The sequence below is a fragment of the Vitis vinifera genome, chromosome 1 (genome assembly GCF_030704535.1).
Source record: "Vitis vinifera cultivar Pinot Noir 40024 chromosome 1, ASM3070453v1".
NCBI lineage: Eukaryota > Viridiplantae > Streptophyta > Magnoliopsida > Vitales > Vitaceae > Vitis > Vitis vinifera.
Genome location: NC_081805.1, coordinates 24,041,109 through 24,057,993, shown reverse-complemented (window position 1 = coordinate 24,057,993; position 16,885 = coordinate 24,041,109). Strand labels below are relative to the sequence as shown.

Here is a 16,885-nt window from a genome sequence, read left to right as displayed (position 1 = left end):
GCGGCCCCGAAACGCAAACTGACATGGAAAATGACCGATTGATATAGGTGCGGTCCCGACTCAAACTGAATATGAAAAGTGATAGGAACATGGCTGATCGATATAGGTGCGGCCCCGAAAACTCGAATTGACATGACAAGGAGATGACTGACCTGACCAAGTGACCCAAAACCAAAGGATGACTCAAATAATGATGCAAGCAAACTCAACTAGAGGGGATATGCCCCAGTATGACAACTCATGAGGATCGACAACTAGGTCAAAAGATAGTGAAGCATGTGAAAGGTCCGATGATCCTAAAGAAGGCTAGAAAAGGAGGGTATGCCCCAGTATGGAACTCATAGGGGTCAACAACTAGATCAAAAAGGTGAATGAAACCTGTGAAAGGTCCAATGTTCTCAGCGAATGGGAGGAATGCCCCGATATGCGACTCATAGGAGTCAACAACTAGATCAAAAGATAATGAGGTCTGTGAAAGGTTCGATGATCCCAAGGAAGGAGGGTATGCCCCAGCATGCAACTCGCAGGGGTTAATAACTGGATCAGAAGGTGAATGAATCCTACTAAAAAGTCTGGTGCTCTGAGAGGAGGGGAGATGCCCCAATATGTAATGGTGAACAAACCAGGATACACAATGCCTCAAAACCAGTATGCTCTGAAATATGCTCATCCATCATGCAATGAAAATGTCCAACCTCAAATAGGTAATGCCAAATAAGACCATGCATCGTGATACCATGCTGACTAAATAGAAATAGCTGACGAATAAAAACAATGATGACCTATACTCAAAATGCGAAAAACAAGCAAATCAACACTCAACATGCCAACTGTCAAATTGAAAACATCGTCACTAATAAATCAACAATCTGTCAGACCCTGCTATCATGGAAGATGTTGAACCTAAAATCCAAAAGAATGTATGAAAACAAAACCAAGGTGATCGATGACTGATCTACATCTCCTCCTAATCGAGAAAAGGGTGAGGTCATGTGTCACGGTGGGATGTGTAAGATAAAAGAAGGTGATGATCAGGCTCTGGTAAGATAGAAAGTATGAAAGTATCAAGGGTGAGATGTCTGAGTACGAGATGAAAGGTATATATCTGAGATCGTCCAAGTATGCCGAGAAGACTAAACCCGAGGTATCAATAGCTCTATAATCCATCGAAAAGCAGTAATCACAAACAGGAAGTCAAATCTCGATGTCAAAACATCCAACTAGGCGGCTATGCCCCAATATGCAATGAGGACAACATGAAATAATCCAATGATCTCCATATCACTCGTCAGATGCTCCAATGTCAAGAACCAATCTGATCTCCCTCCAAAAGATGGACATGCCCTAGTGTAAAGAATCCAAATAGGGTGACTATGCTCTAGTATAAACTACCTGAAGTGACTATGCTCCAATGAAAATCAAAGTCCATCACCGATGAGAGGGCTATGCCTCAAAATAAATCGTCATCTCAAAAAATCAACCATCAATGAGTGAAGTATGTCTCAATGCAGAGTATCGAATAGAGTGACTGTATCTCCAATAAAAGCGCTCTCTGAAATGGCTATGCTCCAGTGTAGGGTCATCCAACAACTGCTAATCTATCATAATCCAAGTGAAGAAGCGAACTGACTATGCCTCAGTGCAAAGCATCATCCCGAAAGAAAACGTCATCAATGAGCGGGGTATGCCCTAGTGTAGATAATGTCGCCTCTGAAGATCCATCACTGATAAGAGGGGTATGCCCCAGTGTAAATCATCATCTCAACTCCCCATCCATCATGCTCCGAGGAATAATCTCCAACTAATCTCGAGTATTGCCCATGCGTGAGCCGTCAAGCATAACGTGTGAAGTCATGGCCTTTGTGTTCTTCAAACACGGGACGTAACTTAGGCTAAGGTAATAGGGTGAAAGAAATTAAAGGAAACTAGGCTCAAAGATCCCAATGATATAATCCCCCATACCCCTCATGCATGAGATGCAATGTGTAGAAAACGTCATAAGTCCTGGACCTAGGGGTCCCCACACGAAAAGTGATGATAAAGGAATGGACATATCGAATAAGCAAGAATAAAGTGTGGATGTTGAACCCAAGTCAAACATCAAGCAGGATGAGAAAAGAAAGAAATCAGATGAGGTAGAGTGGAATGGAGGAACAAAACAAAGATACAAGAAAACAAAGAGGTAGAAAAATGAGTGATGGTCAACCTGCATCAAAGCATAGAAAGTAGTCACATCCGAAATAGATGGAATGATGGATAGAGCAAGGATCCAGAGATACTAAAGAAAATATCGCTCGTCTCTCTCACAAAAATCGAATAGATGACTCATACTCTCACCCAAAATATACATCAAGATGAATCCTAGAAAGGAGCTCTCATACGAACTCTCTCTATCATATGAACTCAATGAAGCAACCTGGCACATCCATACACATGCCCAATGAAGAATGATACAATGAATAATGCGCTATCATCATTTTTTATTTTTTATTTTTTGTGCGTACTCTGATCAATAGTGAATGATATCCCATGAAATACATAGCTAAATGAATAAACTCTCCCCATGTATTGATGTAACATGAATCCTCACTAACGAGACAACCTCTCAAAAATAAGATCTTTGGACCACTGCCCATAAGGTGAATGGGGGAAAGAACGTGACAATCCTCCATGCAATGATGTGTGAGAAACCACCACTCAAGGTGAAATACGGATAATGTCGAGTAAGCAATGATGAAAGAAAAGACTGAGAATGAATATCACAAGTGGTGATATGTGATATAAGAAAAAAAGTGATGAAATGATGTCCAAGTGGAAAAATATCATAGTGAAGAATGAGGCTCGAACAAGTATGTCAGGTCTGGAACTCACGACGTATCCAAACATAGCATGCAAGCACTACAGGGTCCCCAACCCAGTGTAATAGGTAAATGAGGTGATGAACGAAAAGGCTATGTGCTCGTGTGAGGCTCAAAGGGCTAGCAACGGGTAACTCTATATGTGAGGGTGATAAAGTAAATAGGCTCAATGAAATGATGGCCACCCATCATTCGACCAAAGCCTCGAACATCGTGCTTTCAAGATCCCACATGGTCAATACTGAAGACTGGCATCCATCCAACAAAGTCATGGCGACCCCTCTGAAATCGTGCGAAAGCTCCCACTGATGTTCTATGACAACCATCAACGTACTCTGAAAATCAACTCACTCCATCATCAAAAGTCACTCACCCTCACCTCATAATATCACCATCTCTAATCATCCTGACTCTTTAAAGTCACATGCAATGGCTCAACAACATCGTTAAGTAGTCAAACCACTCTCTCATCATGATCCATATATCATCGTGTAGAGATCACCTCAAGTCAAACCATCTCAGATACTACATGGTCAGATAAAGGAAATGATGGGAAGAATAGGCAATGGTACTGTAGTATGATAAGGCAAATAGGGATGGTAAGGTCGTGTAATGGTACTAAGGGGTGGTGTCAATGTCAAGCTCAAAATGAGCAGGTTATAAAGTCCACAAAGTCAAGGTACGAATATGGATATGGTACTGCTCCGAACAGAAGGTGAAATGGGTCACAGTCTCAAACTCCCTAGGTCGATCTCTTGATCCTAGGTCAATAGGCTCAATATCCTCCATGATGGGTCAGGCCAAAGTGATCGTGATGTGCAAATGAATAAATGTCCTAAGTCAAAAGTACAACACATCATTTGATATATGGTCCTGTGATGGCAATCTAAAACTGGAAATATGACAGAAACTCTAAGGTCATAAAGGTGTCCACTATGAGATGACTACAAATGTGACTAAAGAATTTCTATCAACGATCCAAAAAATGAATGAGGTGTGAAAAATAACACTGTCATGAGATCGATACTCCATCTATAACACAATATCTCTGATTCACTTTCAACACAAACTCAATAAAGAAAAATGATCAGGTGGTAAAGGCAAACATCTAAAAAATGGTGTGAATGTGAAAACTTGCCTTTCACCTTTCTGTAATGAAAGTATCGGGTTAGAAATAGAATCAGGCGAGTCAACCAAAGAATGAAGTATCAAGCCCATGATGGGTGAAGAATATAAAAAAGTGAGCATAATCAATGAGCATGTCCCAAAACATCAAGTAGAAAGTGACAACAAACTGAAAGAATGTGTCAGCCTAAGAAAAGAAGACTATCTAAAGTCCTAGGAAGAAAGTGTGCTAAACTCAATGAGTGACAAGAAGAAACCAAAACCATACAATAAAGAGTGGTCCAACTGATACTCAAATTCGCACTGACCTCTAAGCACTCTCAACTGGAGACCAAATGAGGAAGTATTGGATCCGAACTGTAACTAAAGAGGCTTTGAAGGCCCTCAGATGCACCCACGTGTAGGGAAGGAAGTCCTAATCGAAGGATCTACGACTCAACCTACGAGGTCAAGGTGGCTCTAAAAAGAAAAATGGTGGACTTTAAAGGATCCCTAGTAGAAGCGATCGTACCCTCCGGCGGTATGCAACCCTCTACACGCCTCCAAAGAGACGGGGCGCTTCCATGCAAGGTGGTCATCACCTCCACATATGCACTACCTCGCATCCTAGGGGGCTCCTATGGTGAAAACTCTCAAACTCTCAACGCTCAATAGTCAACTAAAGTGCACAGTGAGCGATGTGGGTGCATCCGAAAACCCTAAGAATTTAGAACAGAAAAGGAAACACACTGGTCGCACAAATATCCATGAAACCTGGCTCCGGGCTATACAGGTCTTCAATGATCGGACTCCAATCAGCATCGATATGTTGGTCTCCTCCAGAATGCTCCCGTACATCGATATAGCCCGTCGCTAGACCCCACTCCTAATCTCTGGCTCGGTCGAAGAGCAAACAAGGCAACAAGTCTCGAATCAAATACGAGACCTCAGAAAACCTAGTCGACCGAGACTAGGGACTCGGAAATAAGGGGATAAGTGTGTGTCCCACATAGACAAGCAACTCATGCAGTCACACGAAACGAGAGAAGTCATGCAACAGACAGTCATGCAAAACAGGTATATATCATCCAAATCTACACACAAGCCAATCGAGAAGAATATCTGGCAAATGATAGCATGATCCATGATAATCAAGATAATATATAACCGAGAGAATCAATTATGTCAAATCAAATGATATACAATGGCAAGTCTATACATGTGAAGTGATCAGAACAAAACATGGCAAAATCAGAGTCACTACGCTAAGCAAGGTAAGATGAGCAATCAACATAATCAACATATCAATGTCTCAAACAAATATAGCAATGAAGCACGGGAAAAATCGCCACAATCGGAATCCTCAATCAAGATCAACAATTAACATAATCAACATGTCAATGTCCCAAGTAAAAACAAACACCTAAGCATGCATCTAATGATATCGGGAACTCTCAATGTGCAATCAAGAAATAGGTACCCACTGATCGACTCATCAAACGCCACATTTGCTTCATCTTAAGTTCAAGCTTAACCCTCTAAAAGTCCCCAGTGGAGTCGTCATTTTGTGGACCCCGCATTTCATGCTCATGCGTTTCCCACTCGATGGCGAGCTCGATTTTCATTTCAAAAAAATGATTTATTTTTTATTAAGAAAATAACTTGGAGTCGCCACTTATTTTTGTTTTATTTTTAAAGGGTAAACAAAATAAGAAAGAAAAACCCTAAGTGTGACTCCTTGTTTTGGAAAAGGTGGTCTATAAAAAACCGGATCGGGTTCGGGGGTCAGGTTACTTATCAGGAAGGTACGGTAAAAACTGTAGCACCCCTCTAAGTCCCTAAAGTTGGGTCTCTACTAATAAAATGAAGCAATCATGGCAATGGACGAGCAAATCAATGAGTACCCATAATAAATCATGCACACGTGAGAATTAAAATATGCTTAGACAATTACCAGAGTGAAAATAGGTGCGTACCTAGGCAACGAGCCACCATGCGCTATCAAGAGAGAGGTTAGTGCACAATTAAGGAATAATTTCGAGCATGTCATAGAGCATAATAAGATTAATCATGCATGACAATTAAATTAATCAATCAATCAATTATAAAGTCACTTATGTGGGGCCCCCACCAAAGCCTGTTTATTTTTGCATGAATTAATTCCATAAACTCCATTACTCGGAATTACGGGATTGAATCTATGCTTATTTTAAAACATTTTAAAAAACAGAAGAGTTGTGAAAATTGCTTGCTAGAAAGAAAGATGACAGCAAAATTTTATTGGAAATGGGACTCTTGGGTGATCTTAAAAATTCTAAGGATGAAAGATAGGATGCTTTGAAATGGTTTTAAAAAAAAGAAGTTATAAAACGAGGATCCGAACATGTCTGACGGGGGAAATTGAATCGCCTTCTTCTCCCATCCGACGTCAGGCGCCAGATGTGAGATATCCGGAGAAGGCGGAACGTCGACGGATAGGATTCCGAATGTGAGGCATCCAGAGAAAGTGGAATGTCGGCCGTACAGGATTCAGGATGTGAGACATCCGGAGAAAGTGGGATGTCGGCGGATAGAAATTCTGGATGTGAGACATCCGGAGAAGGGTGGGACGTCGGTCGGACAGAATTCCGGATGTGAGACATCCGAAGAATGTGGGATGTCGGCGGATAGAATTCCGGATGTGAAACATCCGGAGAAGGTGATATGTCATCGGCCAGAATTCCAGATGTGAGACATCCGGAGAGGGTGGAACGTCGGCCAAACAGAATTCCTCCCCGGGTGGAATCATAAAAAAAAAAAATAAAAAAAAAAAAATGCAGGCACGACCCCACAAATCAAAAGCATGTGATGAATCTTCTCTCAAAATTTTCCAGAATAGAGAGAATGAGTAAGTATACTCCAGGCATCGAGGATAACCCGCAAACAATCAAGAAACAGAGGAGAGCAGTTTAAAATAGTCGGTGTAAACAAGTTGAAAGCCAAGTTAGGGATCAAGCACAACGTGGAGGCAAACGAACTCAGATTCCATAAGAACATAATAAAATCTCCAATGCTCGCATCTAAACACCAAAATAGAATCTTATCGATATCCAAAAACAAAATAGAGAAGATAATGAACAGGGTCCATACCTGAAAAGCTTTCTCGCAGATGGAAGCTCACCTGACTTCGAGCCTTGTTTTTATGACCCCTCCTGAAAGACGCCCAGATCAGGACCTCTTTTCCAAAGGCTACTCCTCGAACTCTCCTCCCCTCCTCTCGTTCTTCCTCTCGTTTTGTTCTTAACTTTCTTTCTTTTCCTTCTCCCCCCCCAACTGCTCTCCTCTCCTTTTCTTTTCCTTTCTTTCCTGGTGTCTTCTTTTGCAAGCCACTCTTCTGCCCTCCTATTCACCGGTCAGCAAGCATGGCTTGCCCAACCACTCTGGCCGGGATTCATGGTAAGAGCTGGGGGGTCCCCCTCACACCTCAAAAGAAATAACCAAACTCCACTCCAATAGCCTAAAAGCTCTTCTGAATATCCTCCAACAGGTGTCTCTACCCCATTGCATTTCCAACCCACTACCTGATTCACTGACCACCCAACCAGGAAGCAACATCTGGCTCTTTAAGAGCCCTCCACTTGGCGAGAAGTGTGACCTGCAGCAAATGAAAAAAACAAGCCCCATATGGGGTCTACAATATGTCAATTTAATGATTTAATATATGTTTTAAGTTAATTTTATAAAAAAAAATCTTAACAATTAAAATAAAAATTAAGTAATAAGTTTTAAGTTAAAAAATTAAATATAACTTAACTTAAATACAACTTAAGTAATTAAATAATAAGTATTAAATATTAGCAAATGATTTATCGTCCATGTGCACCTTCGTAAATGACTGGGCTGCGACGGCGCAACAATCAATTGAAGAAATATCTGCTCAGTCTGCCACTTCTTTCTTCCCATCTATCGCTTCATTAATTAGGCCTGAAAGTTTGGTCAATGAAAATTGTCACAAAGAAGTACGTATTGGACGCAACAAAATTAGATGCACTCAAGGCCTTGGGTACCAGCTACGGAGTACAAAATCCAACACGGGTGGAAGTTTCAACTGCACTACTCTATAAATGTGCTGTTGCTGCATCTGAAGTAAGCTCGGGTTCTCCAAGGTCCTCAGTTTTGATCCAACTGGTGAACCTGCGTGGAATACTAGTCCATCATTTCCACTAAAGTCTTTTGGAAACTTGTACTTCCTTCTTTTCAATATCTGGAATTCAGGAAAATGACTTTGAGTTCCATGGCTTGGTGGGTCAGTTGAAGAAAGGGATTGCAAACTTTCGCAGTCATTATGGGAAAAAGTTTACAAACGATGAATTGCCATCCTATTAATGTTTTTAAGGGAAGGATCCCAATGTTTTTCTGATAGTAACAATCCTATTAATGTATATTTATGTAGCAGCTGGTGCAGGTTCCCATTATACCAAATGGACTTCGGCTGGGGAAAACCCGTATGGGTTACCTAATTAGGCAGCATGTCCAATAGTTAAATCATTTGGATGGATACCAGAAAGGGGGATGGAATAGAAGCATTGATGACTCTGGAGAAACAAGACATGGCCATATTTGAACATGATGTCCTGCTCCTTCAATTTGCCTCTTTGAATCCGAGTATTTTAGACAGCAATTGAGAGTCTATGGAAGGAAAACACCTCTCAGTTCTTTTTCTCATCGTCCAAGCTTCATTGCTTTGATTCTAACTTTAGGTGTTTCCCGCTTACTGTGTGGAGGCATGCATATCTATTCATGTGCATGTACGTTTGAAGTATTTTTCACTGTGTTCTATTCGGTTCTAATAAATATTTATTCTGTTCTAATTGACACAAGCATTTAATTGATTCAACCACTTTTTTCCAAATACATCTTTATACTTAATAAGAATGGCTTCACAGTAATATGAAGGATGTTAACAAGCCAGTTCACAAGGGATAAAATAAAATAATAATAATAAAAATTAAAAAAAAAAAAACTCTCAAATCTTGTTTTAAAGGAATTTAAAAAATAAAATAAAATAATTCATAGTTCACGTTTAAGATTATACCACATTAGCATGATGATGTGGTACAATGAAGGTATCAGATACTTTTGTACTGGAAGATGTATATAATTGTGTGGATAGGCGATGGTTATATGATCAACTACAAGTTGATCATCAACTACAACTTGTTTAACTACAAGTTATTTTAATTTATCAAAAGATTTTCAGGAAATGAATTATCCCATATATTGTTTTAAGAAAAGTTAATAAACTACTTTATTCTTGAATTATCTAAACAAAACTAACTAAAAAATATTTTATCCCAAATTTATTTTCAAAACTTTCTTATTGACAAACTATCTCATATATAAATTATTTTATTATATAGAGAAATTCTTATTTTATTTTTTTTTAGAGAAAAATTCGCTTGTTTATTAAATATCAAAGAAGTCTATTTTTATGTCTATTATATATGTATTATCTTATTTTTCATACAAGAAATTTCCATTTATGCCTAAAATACTTTTAGAAAAATCATTGCCAACAAAATTTTATTTTTAAAATTATTTCCAACATTCATATTTTAAAAAATTATCACTGGATTATTTTCAAAAAAGATAGTCCTAAAAAAATTAACTATTTATAACCCAATTTAAACTCAAAAATTATCCCCGATATTATTTTATATTCCTAAATTATTTTCAAACAAAATAACAATTATTAATATTTTGGTTCATTTTTAAATACTTTCACAAAAATATATTTTAACCACAAATTATTTTAATTTATCAAAATATTTTTGGGAAATGAGCTATTTTCCATTTATTACTATCATATTTTTCAAAACATATTTTCAGGAATTTCATTCACATTTTAAAATTTCAAATACTAAAATTATTGTTTTTATAAAACAACAAAGCATGTAAATTTCAACCACTAAAATTATTGTTTTTATAGAATAAACAAAGCAATATACACTTCTCTCCCATTTACTAATTCAACTATTACAATCACTCCAATATTTTTTTCACCTACCAATAATTCATTCCATTTAGGCGACTCTAAAAAAGAAATCATATCCATAATACCCTTTATCACTCTATGATACCCATATTCTATTCCATTTAGGTGACTCTCAATACAAAGAAAGTGGGAATGTTTTCTTAGGTTACCTGAAGAAAACCCTAAATAGCTTAAATGCTTTTGGATTAATTGAGCATCATCTTGTAGTAGATGTCAATCTTTGTTGTTAGACTTCACCAAAAAACTCCTAGCACGGTGGAAAAAAATATCAAATATAGTCAAGTCTTCAATAAAATATTTTCACATGTGAAAAATTACAACCAATACACTATATAGTCAAGTCTTCAATAAAATATTATTACATGTGAAAAATTACTACCAACTAGTGTATCTCTCATTCTCAATTAGACAAAAATTTTAAAAACCATTCATTTTTCTTATTTTCATTTGTTTTGGGGCTTATTAGCAATGAAACGAAAAATATGTTAGAATGTTAGACCTAGTTTTTACTTCCCTGGAACTCGATAAAAAACACCATGTACAAAACTCACATCATAGATATACTAAATCAAGAGATATAAAACAATTATACTAACAAAGATTCTTGCATTAATAATAAAAAAAATATGAAGATGATAGATAAGGGACTTTGACTTACCCAAGATTTTACGAAGCAAAGAATATCAATTATGGGTGTGCCGACCATGGGTGTGATCTTTTATATTAGTTAATGTATATATGGAAACAATGGACTTTTCATAAATTGTTTCTACTCACTATTTTAAAAAAGGGCCCATTGATTTATAAAATTTTAAATTTTTTATTTCATATGGTGTCACTTCTTGAAATTAGCATTATCTAACTACCCTAATTGAAGATTTTTTATATGATGGGTCACCTTTATAAATTTTAAGCTCAATGGTGTCATTATTTTAACTGTGACACCATAAATAGTGACATCATAAATTATTTTTGTAGTAGTGTTGGGCATATCTTTTTTCACAAACTAGGGGACTTTAATTTGCCTTATCATATGAACAAGTTGCTCATATAAGTTTTTACTTTTATATACATGATTGCATTATTATTTACTTGTGAATTCATGCTTGTATCATTTGTATGTGCATAACTTGGGTGCATTAGGAGTTGCATAGAAGATTCTAGTTATGAATTTCTTGCAAGATGATAAGTTGTTTACAACTAGTTAATAGAATTGTTAGACCAAGGTTTGGTTAATCTTGGTTTTAAAGATAATAAAATTGGATCTAATGGTTATATTTAAGTCTGATAAACAAGAAGATCTCCTTAGAGCCATCAAAGAACAAGATAATTGGAACAAAAGAGAAAAATCAAAATGATTTCAACAAAAGGTTTATCAAGTTTATTATTAGGATATTTTATGTAAGATGATGGGTGTATTAAGTTAGGATTGCATATTTTTATTAAAGCATCAAAACATTCATCCATAAGTTTTTAATTGGTTTTATACTTTTATAGTTTACATGAAAATCATTTTAAGGATGGAAAGATCTACCTAGCCTATGAGACTACTTTGAACCTCAAAATATCAGTTAATATTTTGTTAGAAGGTAGTATACATTTATATGAGTTAGTTAAAAAAATGTCTTAGCCCAAAACATGTATTAACTTTTAAAAACATTAGTTAGAGTAGATGTGGATGACTAGGTGGTCATCCAGTTGACATGCGGATGTCTAGGTGGTTGTCTACTTGCTTTGTTTTAGGACATAATGCTACCAAAAGTAAAGTGGATGTCCACCTGGATGACCAGTACTTATCCTAAGAAGTGATTTTTATCTATTGGAAGCCATGTGGACATCCACTTGGACTACCACTTGGCAATATGGATGACTGCCTAGACATCCATATCTATCTTTTGGCCTTCAATAACTTTTTACAACTCATTAAATGTTCCAACGACTAGTATCTTAATGACAATGCAGACGTTCGTTTCTAGTAGACTTATTTCGAACGACTAGTTTGACATTTTAACTCTTGTATAAAGGCTATATACTTCATTTATAAAAAATAAATAAATAATAATATTTCCAAACTATTATTCAATCATCTTCAAGTCTTAAGAAAATATTTTGAGTACATTAGGCTTAAACTTGCATTCCATTCTTAATGCACCTAATCAATCCTACTTTTCTTTGTATCCTTGAAGAAAAAATTTGTAAACTAGGAATTTGTATTAAAAATGATATTTATTGTAAACTTTGTGAGGTGAGCTTAAGTGTGAGATATCACTTATAGAAAAAAATTCTAAATATGAGGTATCACTTAAGGATTTTCAAGTGTGGGATATTATTTTAAGGATTGTTCAAAAGTATGACTTGTGGAAGGTCCATTAGAACCAAGAATCCAAGTGTAAAGAGTTTAAAAGCTTTAGCTTTAAAATTTTGGTTTAATGGAACTCTTATCTCAGTTAGATCTTGAGGAGAGTGGATGTGGGTTAGGTTGTCCTAAACCACTATAAAATCTTAAGATTGTATTTTTTTTCCTTACTATCTTTGTTTATATGTAATATTTTTTTTATTCTTTTGATTAAATCATTACTTATTGATTGGAGACAAAAGATGTGTTTCAATGCTACATATATGATATGATTTATGTAATGTAAAAAACTCAAATCATTTAACTTAACTTAAATTGATGCTAAGACTCTAGTTAAGGTTCTAACTCTATTTTGAGACTAATTCTAGGTTTAAGGGATGAAAAGAGTGCTAAGTGTAAAAGTTATTATCAACCAAGGAAGTAGAAGAGATTTTGTTCGAATAGAGCCCTTAAAAGCATGACATGATGCAATAAGCTTTAGGATTTTATTATTTATTAATAAAGTTCTAGTTCACTTTTATCTATCCTATTTCCATCCATTTTACCTTGTAAGTATTTTGGCTTGCATCTTTTTCCATTGTACATGACTTGAATGCATTAGGAGTTGCATGAAAAATCTAATTCATAGGTTCACTGTAAATAGATAACTTGTTCATAGATGGTTCATAGACTTAGATAACCTATTAAAGGTTGTAGTACACTACCTTATAGGGATGACTAGTCTTGGCTATCAAGATGAGTTAATTTCCCATGGTGAGTGCACTAATATGTATGGTTACACATTGGACAGTACCTAAGATGAGTCATGCCTTCACCAACCTGCTTCCTTGTGTTATCTCTCAACCTTGAGAAAATATTGAACTTGTGTTAAAGTTAGCAGTAGCTTTGACCTACAAGTGAGATTGTAAGTTGATCATATATTCCCTATGGATTGGGTCACTATTGATGGATGTTGATAGTAATAGGTATTTTCAATAGAGGCATCATAATATCTCATGAGATTGAGATAGAGTATCCCCTTGGGCGATCCTAAGGAGGTGTATTCATATAAACTATGACCATAATAGTTCCTTAAGTGGAACTTAGCATAGACTTTTTGAGAGATAAGATATGTCAGTTGCACATACAATAAGAGGATTTGTAACTCAAGAATAGTAGAGATAAACTGGAAAGATTGATAGATTTCACTTTATGTAGACATCATTTCATGGGGAGACTGAATGCAATGAATAGAAAGTCACAAACCCAAGCACATAGTGTCTAGTTGTTATTTACATAGGATACTGAAGTTTAGTTGATTCTCTATAATAAGATGTTGAATCAACTTTAAAATTGGATTGTGAGGAAACCAGTATTCTTATGGGTCCTAATCGTCCTCACTTTAAGCTCATATACCATTATGGCACGGGTTATGAGAGTCGGATTATTTCTAGGTCCACTTTTGTGCATAAATGTGTTTTGGTAATTATGCAAGGTCACATATAAAAGTAAGTGAACAAGGTTTCTAAATTGGACTAATTGATTAATTAGTAGGCCCCATTGGATTAATTAATCAATTAAGATTCATTTTAAGCTATATTAAGTGACCCAAGCCCTTAGTGGGCTCAAGTCACTTATGCCCAATTAGGAACCCCATAAAAACCCTCTTAGGGATTAGGGTTTTTATAGCTTTTCCATAGAGTTATCTTCCACCTCCATAGAGAGGGAGCAAGAGAGTCATCGCCTCTATCCTCTCTTCCTACCCACCGAAAGTGTGCCAAAGAAGTGGTTCAAGTTATTGGGCAGAAACTTGGGTTAATGAGACTTCTTACAATTATGAATTTACTCTTCATCGAAAAGAATCAATTTAAGAACATTCGATCACACTATGCACATTCTATATCCTATTATTGTATTAAAAATGTAATTTTTCCATTGTACATAGGATTTAGAAAGCCCTAAGATAGTTTTTGAATGCTTCTAACTTGATTTGGGCTTAGGAAATGGAATGATCTAGAGTTCCCTTATAAAATATGCTTAAATGAGAGAGTCAAAACTCGTAAAACATGAGGAAAGACGAGATGATGATGTCATGAGCTTGACAAATGAGGAATGACCATGATGAAATAAGAAAGAAGGTGCATAATCATGGGAAAGAAGGGATGAAGCAAAATTCAACAAATTCGCATAGTAATTTGAAACTTGCAATCTGGTACCAACATATATATGCTCTGATTTTAAGATAAAATCTAAATTAAGCACTTCCCGAGATTCTTTTTTGGCAAACTATATATCGTTTTAAAGTTGCAAAGTAAGGAGTCCAATGCTAAAATCAAACATAAATCAATGATTATAACAATACAATAATAACTGCTAATTTATTTCATAATTAATTAATCGACAACTTCTACCACACTTGCATCAACAACTGATGGACAACTTCCACCACAATTGCATAAAGAACTGAACCTTGAATATATCAGAGAAAAGCCTTAAATTCCGTCTGAATTAAGTTGGAGAAACAAATGAGAGTAACTCCTCGTCTCCTTGGAATTTATCCATGTCTTCCTCCACCAAGTTAATCCATGCTTCTATTCCACCATTAGTTCCACTACTGTCGATGAAAATAACTAGATTCTTGAAAGGTAGGCTACCTGATCCAACCCATTTAGGCTTCCCCCATCCAAAATCAGCTTCATATACAGGGAACCTACAAAAGCTGGTAAAGCGAAATGACTCTATCTCTCCTTTGGTGACTCTTTCAGCTCGCTCTTTCAAGAAATTCAAGTGCTTTATGCCCTCTGGAAGTTTTTTTATGTAATCTCCATCGATTTTTTCTATTGCTTCTCTCATTTGGTTCACAAGGGCATGGCGCTTCCCTTCTTTCATACCGTCGATGCATGGTCTTGTTATCGCAAACCAGATAATATTCCCAAAGGAATTCTCCGGCAATGGAGGGTCCATCCTTGTACGTAGGTTCACCGCATGCAGGATCGTGTAGATTTTTTTTGGGTCTGCCATCCCATGAGTGACAGCCACAAAGCGGCTCCATATGAGAGCCGATAAGGCTTCGATACGTGTAGGACGCCTTGGGAGATCTTCGGTTGTGCTTTGATCAGCGTACTTCTCTCTAAGTGCAGCTACACTAGAGGCACTAAATACAAATCTCTTTGTCAGAATCTTCTCCTTTGTCATACCAGTGCTTGGATTGAACCCGGATAAATTTATGGGAGGGAAGAGGTTGGCCAGTCCAAATTGTGGACAGACCATATGAGTATCCCGGCGAGCCACAGCCGCCCAACCGTTGACAAACGTAACCACTGACGAAGCATCCGCGACCTTGTGGGAAATGCAAACACCAATTGCTATCCCACCGCACTTGAAGATATTGACTTGGATTGCCAGGACGATGTCGACTATATCGTCCAGTGCATGAGGAACGAATTTGCTTAGTTGCATGGGGTCCGGGTTGCATATGAACTCCGAAAGTTGGCACTTAACTTGGGCTTCAAAGTAGGGAACACCCTGGTCAGTGCAGTCGATGAAAAGATTGTCCTTGACTCGTCCGGCTAGTGGGTAGAATTGAACTAAGGTCATGGATAAGGTTTTCTTTAGCCAGATGGATCTTTCAATTGTATCAACTTTGACATCGCCATCCATTGGATAGAAAAGGATGATGGGTATAAAGATTGGACTGAGTACTTGATCAAGAAAGGAGAGTTGGAAATGGCGAAGGTGGGCAGGGGTCGGAGAAGATGGTTTTATGGTATCTGTGGAGATCACTTCAACCTCGATCTCTTCCATTGCCAATATTAAACACCAAACTGATCGGTACGCCCAACCCTGATTTGTGAATAGTCGTTCTGAATATTGTGATACATGGTTGATGATTACCACTCTTAAATACAGATACTTGAGTGGATATTGGGAGTTTAAGTCCAAAATAATCCATGGGTAGTAAAAAATTGGTAAGAATAGTATCCATCTCAAAATATTTGTTCAACTAATCTTTTTGTGTCCACATAAGCATTCACATGATTTTTTTTTTTTTTAAGTGTATAAAACTACCATCAGTGACTGTGAGTTTAAAAGTTTCATAAATATCCTTAAAACCATAGTTTGTGACTGTGGTTTTACAATTTTCCTTAGAATAGTAAATGTGATTTCAAAATTATTTTTAGTTCATCCATGTTTTAATGGTATTATGATTTTAATATTATTTTTAAAATATTTTTTTATCATAATAACCATAAAACCACCGTTATTAAGGAATAACTTAAAATCATAATCATTGACATTAATTTTTATATGAAAATATAAAATTTTAAAATAATATAAATAATTTATTTAATTATTTTAAAATTTTTAAAATAATATGAAAAAATAAATTTCTTTAATTCATATGTGATAAAATTCATAAAACAAATAAATATTTTATTTACCATAAATATATAAATTTTTATGGGAATGTTGGCAAAATTATTTTCTCAAAATTTCAAGGAAAATATGAAAAAATAAAGATAATATATATATATAATTTTAAAACAATCGTAA

At 36.3% G+C, this 16,885-nt stretch overlaps 1 protein-coding gene across 1 annotated transcript; it reads right to left on the bottom strand.

Moving 5' to 3' along the window:
• Window positions 1-14,643: 14,643 nt before the first annotated feature.
• Window positions 14,644-16,186, bottom strand: LOC100254574 (vinorine synthase-like). The gene has a single exon (XM_002267305.4). It carries the CDS (start codon window positions 16,133-16,135, stop codon window positions 14,840-14,842), a length of 1,296 nt encoding a protein of 431 aa, XP_002267341.1. The 5' UTR covers window positions 16,136-16,186; the 3' UTR covers window positions 14,644-14,839.
• Between the last annotated feature and the right edge of the window lie 699 nt (window positions 16,187-16,885).

Bases quoted from the DNA above. Each gene is read 5' to 3' on its own strand.
- LOC100254574 (XM_002267305.4), bottom strand. From the start codon at position 16,135: ATGGAAGAGATCGAGGTTGAAGTGATCTCCACAGATACCATAAAACCA.